We start from the raw sequence: 8132 nt of genomic DNA, 5'->3' as shown, positions 1-8132 counted from the left end.
AAGAGATAATCAGAGAATATCATGAACAACTTTATGACAATAAATGCAACAACTCTTATGAAAGCTGTTGTTGTTAAATGCCGTTGAGTCAATTCCCACTCACAGAGATCCTGTCTAGGATTTCCAAGGAGTGACTTTTGGGTTTGAACCACTGAACTGGTAGTTAGCAGTCCAGTGCTTATCTTATAGCACCACACCAGGACTCCATTATATCTCTTTGTTGTTGTTGTTTTGAAGTGCCATCGAGTAGATGTCGACCCATAGCGACCCTATATAGGGTTTCCAAGGAGCAGCTGATGAGCTTGAACCACCGACCTTGCAGTTCAAATGACTTTGCAATCTGACTCATTAGCCCACAGCATAAGCCGTTTGAACTGCAAGGTCAGCTGTTCAAGCTCACCAGTCTCTCCTCAGAAACCCTGTATAGGGTCGCTATGGGTTAAATAAATAAATAAATAAATAATAAATAAATAAATAAATAAATAAATAAATAAATAAAAACTCATATGCCAAAGTTCAGTTCCTTTTCACTAAGGTATTTGTGATCACCCTTTAACTTTTCTGGTTTGTTAAGTGTTGTATATGTTAGATGACCTTGTATGTATTTTAGATTTCTTCTTTCTCATTCCACATTCACTTATATTGAACTTTTTTCTAAGTTTAAATTAGATGGAGTCCTTGCCAGTAGATTTTTAGGCAAGTTTCTACTTCCACTTCATTATCTTTGCTGTAAAATTCTGACCATGGTTATGAGGTGGTACAGATGCAGAACTCTGTCTTTCTGATCTACTTGAGATCTGGGTTTATTACATAGGATCTCTGTGTTCTGTGGATGGGAGTGATTTTTAAAATCATTTGGGTGGGAAGAAACTCTTACTACTGGAATGCTGATCTACAAAGCAGAAACCCTATTACCTAATTACATGAATTCCATAAAAGGTCAATGGTAACAACCTTAGACATACCACTGTAAGCTATAACACACTTACACATTGGATAGGATGCACAGATACCAACATGTGAATGATTCATATAATCAGGGCATGCAACCTGGGTTTCTTAAAAAATGTAAAGATCAGAAGATGGAGCCAATTTTCAAAGCAACAGATTTACGTATAAATTCTGTAGCACACAAGCCATTCTTATTTATATGTTTCTTATATATTCCCATCTGTCCCAGTCAGCGTAGGATGCATTCAACATTTTCAATTTCTAATCATACTCTGGGGGAATGCTGTGGCTCCATAGGATAAACACTGGATTTTGAACCACAAGGTTGGCGGTTCGAGCCCACCAGCTGCTTTACAGGAGAAAGGTGAGACTTTCTGCTCCTGCAGAGATGTACAGCCTCTGAAATCGTATACTGACTACTTCTGAATTGGAACCAACTTGCTAGCACTTAACAACAGCAATCATACTTTTGATTCACAAAATCAAAAGTGCACTGATGGCATGTGTTGTTTCCTTAGCACACAAAATTATGAGGAATAGAAAGTTTAAAATTGTCTTTGCTATAAAAAACCATTATACATACACACACACTTACATGAGCCCTGATCATGCCCCTTCAGACATCTTTTCATTCCCAAAAGTCAAAGAGCATTTACAAGGTACATGATTTGAGTCTTCAGTGATGCTAAAACTGCTATCTTGCTGTGGTATAAATCAAAGAGTGCGAATTAGTTAGGAAAGGGTTAGAGAGATGGAAACACTACCTTAGAAGTGTATAGACCTAGCTGGAGCATATTTTAAGAAATAATAGCTTCGTATTTTAATATTCTTGTTTAATAATGGTTTCTATGATTTTGTAGCAATGCTGTTTGATTTAGCTGTGTGTGTGTGTGTGTGTGTGCGTGTGCGTGTGTGTGTGTGCAGTTTAAAAAAGATCAGGGACAGATTGCATTTTTTTCTTTCTTTTTCTAGCTCTGTTTCTGTATTGGGTAATGGCGTTTATTACAAAGACCATAAAATTAGTCAAGTACTGGCAGATTGGTTGGGGATTATCCAATCTGCGTTTCTGCATCACAGGCATCATGGTCATCTTGAATGGACTCCTGATGGCTGTGGAGATCAACGTCATTCGGGTCAGAGTAGGTATTGAAAAATTTTTGTTTTGTTACTGGGATTCAAAACTCTAAAATTAAATATTACACCTAGCCCCAAAGCATTAGCATTTAAGAGGATGGACAAATATATGTGATTTTCGTGTGCAACAATAAAATAGAACTAATTAAGCTTCAGGTCATTAGTATTCCAGAAGTTGCAGTCTGCTTTCATTATCTACTGCTCCTAAGAAATACCACAAGTGAATGACTTTAACAAACAGAAAATAATATTCTCACAATTTAGGAGGCTAGAAGTCCAAATTCAGGGCAGCTATTCTAGGGGAAAGGAGCTCTGGTAGCGTAGTCGTTATAAATCGGGCTATGAACTGCAAGGTCAGCAGTTTGAAACTACCAGCTGTTCCGCGGGAGAAAGATGAGGCTTTCTGCTCCCGTAAAGATTTATAGCCTCGGAAACCCTGTACAGGGTCACTATGAGTCGGAACTGACTCCACGGCACATAACATCAACAACATTCTAGGGGAAGCGTTTCTCTCTCTGACAAATCTGGGGGAAGGTCCTGGTTACTTGTTTCTCCTTCCGGGTTCTTTAGTTGTCTCCATATCTCTGTTCCCTGGTTTACTCACTTTTATATTCCAAAAAAGATCTTTTAAATCAACCTGCTAGTCCTATATCATTAACATAACAAAGACAACTCTTTCCTTAATGGGATTATGGCCACCAACATAAAAACTAGAATTTACAACCCTTATTTTTGAGGGATACAAGTCAATTTATAATGCAGTATACCCTGAAATCTATTTATTCATTTGTCAATGTTGGTTGACTACCTGCCATGTGTCAAAAATTGTGCTTAGTTCATATTATAGATGAAATTGTTTTCATCTGGATGTTCCATATAGTTTGATTTGTCCAAAACATACCTAGGCAAAATACTGTATTTCCAGAAGTATGAAACTGAAAAGAAGATAATTTTACTTATTTACTCACTTATTGGTGAAGAAACTACTATAGCAAGAAATTAAACTCTACATCCAAAGTAACATGATCAAGACCCACACCTAGTCTTGTAATTACAAACCTTTTATAAGACCCACCACATCACGCTGTCAGTTATGTTGTGTAAGATAATGTGGAGTGAATCTTCAATATTTATTTTACATCAGGGGACTCTGAATTTGCCATATGAGTCACAGGATCTATGTTGCAATGAATAGTGAAGAATAGTCTGTTAACATCGACCAAACCACAAATTAGCAGAGTGATTCAACAGTGGTGTTGATAGCACATTTTGAAGTCTAAATAATATAAAAAAATCTTCATTTTGTTGACTCTGTCATAGGATATCATGAAAGACTGGTTATTAGTAATGATTATCTTTTAATAGGATAATTAACTTTCTAGAATTGATTCCAAGAGTGTTAAGTATAACATGCTGACACTTAACTAGTTAATGTAGTGGCAACAAGGGGAAATGGTCCAAGAAATGTTTCAGAGAGAAATATAAAGAAGTAAAAAAATATAAATTTTGGCCACCATTAATGAGAATGTAGGATCTTATTTTAAATATGTGGAGAAAGAGTTGGTTAGCAGTTATTTTGTGAAATGTTTCCTGCCACAGAGATATGTATTCTTCATGAATCCTCAGAAAGTAAAGCCTCCGGAAGACCTTCAGGATCTTGGTGTGAGATTTCTTCAACCATTTGTTAATTTACTGTCAAAAGCAACATATTGGTGGATGAACACGCTTATTATATCAGCTCATAAAAAGCCAATTGATCTGAAGGCAATTGGAAAATTACCAATAGCAATGAGGGCTGTAACAAATTATGTTTGCCTGAAGGATGCCTATGAAGAGCAAAAGGTAATTTACTACTTGGTTTTCCTACTCATAATAGTAGTAGTTGTTGTTGTTTTTGTTGTTCTTAAGTGCTTCTGACTCATAAAGACATTGTATTGAGTTTCCAATAGATGGTGGGTCTGGACCACCGAACTGTGGTTAACCATCTGTGCCAAACTGATAGTGATACACCAAGACTTCATAATAGTAGTGAATGAGCTTATTCTTTATAGAAGCACAAAGTTTAGATATTACCTATGGTTAAACATGGGTAGGTATCTTTTCTTCATCTTTTCCTGCAGCTTTGAGTCACATTACTTGGGCTATAGGGGAAAGACTATCAGAGCTACTAAAGCATGATTATGTTGTTTTAGCTGCCTGGTCAATGCAAGAGAAAGGAGATCAAATGGAAAGTCAGAACCAGGTTCAATGATCATATATAATCAATACTTGTTACCATATGATATCAATAACTAATAGAATTATTTTTGTTGCTAAATTTTTCCTCAACTATTTTTTCAATAATTTTGTTATATATATGTAAATTATGATATATTAATAAGCATTTTATAAAATTAAGAGCTTTAAATTAATTATTGATTGCAATTTAGATTTTGTAGTCAAAACTTGGGCACCTAAATTAAATAAAGGGACATAATTTACTGACTTCAAGTGTCATCCTATATATCTGCCAAAATTGGTTTCTTTTGGTATTTCCTATGTATTTATAAGTGTTTTAAAATTATAAATGTGAGAGTCTTTAGGATATTTCCAAGTTATCATTCTGAATAATCATATATAATACCCACAATACTAGATACATTTTATGTTGAAATCAATTTCAAATATCAGTGGAATTTAAAATATTAGTGTTCATAACAACACTGGAACTTTGACGAATCTGTTCAAGATTTTTTTTGGCTGCTGTAAATGAAGGTGAACAAAGCATTTATGGTAAGTGATGCAAATGACCTCTCTCTTGTGTCAGAAATGCATTATGAAATTAATATGGTAGGAAATAGTTACCACAAATGAACCTGAGTCATAGATCTGCTTTTACCTCTGGGAACAGTATTGCATAATATTTTTTAAATTCTCTGCTGAAGTTAAGATTCACAATATAGCCTAACTTAAGTTTTCTGAGTACTCTTTACAGCCTAGATCAGCTGACAGTGATGTGCCTTTGTATCAGTAAATTCAAAAATGAAGTCAGATTATTCATTCTTTTTAAGGAATTTTATGTGAAATACAGCTGAACTTTATTTCATTGAGTTGACTTCTTTGAACAAACTTTACATATTCTCTCCCAGGATTTAATTATGATGACCAGGTCTTAAAAATAAAAGTAAATAAATAAATGTAGATATGACACCATGAGTTAGTTTGAGTCTAGATACAATATTCTTCATTTTACATTTTAATGAGAAATATCTGAGAAACACAAATTTGCCATAACTTTGAAATATATTGACTATCATCCATGAAAATGATAATACCTGGAGAAGAAATCATTGGAGAGTGGGATGATCCATTTTGTTTAATTTGTAGTAATTTGATGAACACATCTCTTGTGGTCTAGTAACCACAAAAATCTTGACTAATCTGTCAATAATATACATCTTTGTGCCTTTATTGTGTTTATTTTCATAGTATATGAGTCCTGGTATGGTGTTGTTGAGTAAGCACTGCATTGAAAACTGTAAAGTCGGTGGTTCTAACCCACCAAATGCTCCTTGGAAACCCTATACAGGGTCGCTATGAGTCGGAACTGACTTGATGGCACTTTACAACAACAACAACTAACTATTCAATAATAGGAATGATAGATATACATTTTCATATCAAAGGAAATGACAATTATTTCTGTTTTTAGACTTTTGTGTCATCCTTTGACGACTAAAAAGCATCCAAAGTCTTTCTAGACTGGCTATTTACTCTTTATTCTTTGAAGTTCATTCATATGTATTCATTAGCTTATGTCTACATAGAATCTTAGGGGTACAGAATTATGCGTAAAAAAAGTGATGGCTGGTGTGGCACTGTAGGATCAACACAAGACAGCGAACAACAAGATCAGCAGTTCATACCCACCAACTGCTCCTCAAAAACCTTATATAGGCTCACTATGAGTCAGAAGTAACTCAATAGCACTTAACAACAACAAGTTAGAGTGATTCATTATCATTTATTTATAAACTTGCAATATAATCATAAGTAACAAAAACATTCCACAGTAGATTTTATTCTGATTCATCTGGTTTTTCTTTCAGAAAAAAGTAGCAGAACATCCAAACCGAACTCCATCTATATGGCTAGCAATGTACAGAGCTTTTGGGCGACCAATTTTACTTAGTAGCACATTCCGTTATCTGGCTGACCTGCTGGGTTTTGCTGGCCCACTCTGTATTTCTGGAATAGTTCAACGTGTGAATGAAACTCAGAATGGGACAAATAATACTACAGTAAGTTTCTGGTGTCATTAAAAGGAAGCATGTCATTGACAGATAATCATTGTAATTGTCACTTTTTATTAATGCACTTTTATGAGGAGGTCAAACAGGTTCATTTACAGAGAATTGGATGTGTTTGTTTGTTTTTTTCCCCAAAAGAAAACTGCTCTCATCAAAAAAATTATGTATTTATGTATTCATCAAATGGATCTGACCAGCAAATTATCTCAGATTCAGAACCTGTAAACATTTAATGAACATCCACTGCCCCGCAAGGTCAGCAGTTTGAAACTACCAGCTGTTCCACAGGAGAAAGATGAGACTTTCTGCTCCCGTAAAAATTTACAGCCTCGGAAACCCTGTACAGAATCGCTCTGAGTCAGAACCAACTCAACGGCACATAACCACCACCACCACCACCACCATTGCATGTCAGAAGCTCTGCTAGGAAATTTCACATCAATTATTTTATTTGTTCTTTATAGCAGTCCTTTAAAGAATTTTTGTACATGAGTATACATGAGGGGTGACTGAGTCACTCCCTAGAGGCCTGTGACCAATGATAATAGCAATGTGATTTGCAACATGCATGTTGCTCTTTTTTTTTTTGCAATAAAAGTCATCACACTGTTTCACAATGATTGGTGGAAGACACATTGTGATATTTTTATTGGGTAATATGTTACTGTTATAAATACAAAATCTTTTATTTTGTATTTCTTAAGAAAGTCTGCATAGTGAACTTCCTAGATTTTTGGTGTGGGTGTGTGTGTGGGAGGGGGGTTTGTTTTGTTTTGTTTTTTTCTCCTGAGAGTTGGCTTCCTTAGCTTTGAATATAGAAACTCTAGTCCAGGTGGATCCGTTTCCTTTTTCTATTCTTGAATCAAGTTGCTTGTCTTCTTTTCTTCACCAATTCAGTGTTGTCTGTTAAGTGAAACTTTTTTCTGGTTGTCCCAGCTGGAATTTGACTCTTGTTGGTACTTGCCTAACACAATGTTTGCTTTATGTTGCCACTTACTATATATGCTATTTGTCATGTAACTCATTATTTATGGATTCATTTATTTTTCTAGGTTGTAAGCTCTTTGACAGACTGACTGACATGTTTATATCTGTGCCCACAATGCTTATACTAGATCCCTGAACATATTATTGTTGTTGTTAGGTGCCATCGAGTTGGTGCTGACTCATAGTGACCCTATGCACAACAAAACGAAACATTGCCTGGTTCTGCTCCAACCTCATGATTTTTTTCTAGGTTTGAGTCCATTGCTACTGCCACTGTGCCAATCCATCTCATTTGGGGTCTTCCTTTTTTTTCTCCGATCCTCCATTTTACCAAACATGATATCCTTCTCCAGGGACTGGTCCCTCCTGGTAATATGTCTGAAGTTTGCACATATTAGTGCTCAATTATTGAAGTGAACCAGATATTGTTTATGGCATTGAGTACACTTATGTGATATTTTGTTTTTTCCAGTCCTGATGTGGTGCTGTAGGACAAGTCCTGGAGTGCTAACAAGAAGGTTGGCAGTTCAAACCCGCCAGCTGTTCCTTGGAAACCCCATACTGAAACCGACTCAACCATACTTAACAGCAGCCAAATTACACACAGATATCTAAATTACACATGGAATGCTTTTGTTGTCATTCTCACTCACACATATTAACATATATTTTTCGGAGAAGATACAGGACTTACACATTTGTGTGTATTCCCATGAATGAAAAGGAAGGGACCACAGTAGAATTTTACTGAATCAAACTCTAAAAAATGAA

At 35.5% G+C, this 8132-nt stretch overlaps 1 protein-coding gene across 2 annotated transcripts in view; it reads left to right on the top strand.

Moving 5' to 3' along the window:
- ABCC9 (ATP-binding cassette, sub-family C (CFTR/MRP), member 9) overlaps positions 1-8132 on the top strand; it is a 157402-nt gene that overhangs the window by 19297 nt on the left and 129973 nt on the right. For both annotated transcript variants that reach the window (XM_006866936.1, XM_006866937.1), the window contains exons 4-6: positions 1924-2090; positions 3685-3927; positions 6174-6365. In XM_006866936.1, coding sequence (XP_006866998.1) covers positions 1924-2090; positions 3685-3927; positions 6174-6365 — 602 coding nt within the window. The remainder of the gene's footprint in view (positions 1-1923; positions 2091-3684; positions 3928-6173; positions 6366-8132) is intronic.

The sequence above is a fragment of the Chrysochloris asiatica genome, unplaced genomic scaffold (assembly GCF_000296735.1).
Source record: "Chrysochloris asiatica unplaced genomic scaffold, ChrAsi1.0 scaffold00098, whole genome shotgun sequence".
NCBI classification, from domain to species: domain Eukaryota; kingdom Metazoa; phylum Chordata; class Mammalia; order Afrosoricida; family Chrysochloridae; genus Chrysochloris; species Chrysochloris asiatica.
The sequence above is the reverse complement of the archived record's forward strand: the minus strand, read 5'-3'. Positions and strand labels throughout refer to the sequence as shown.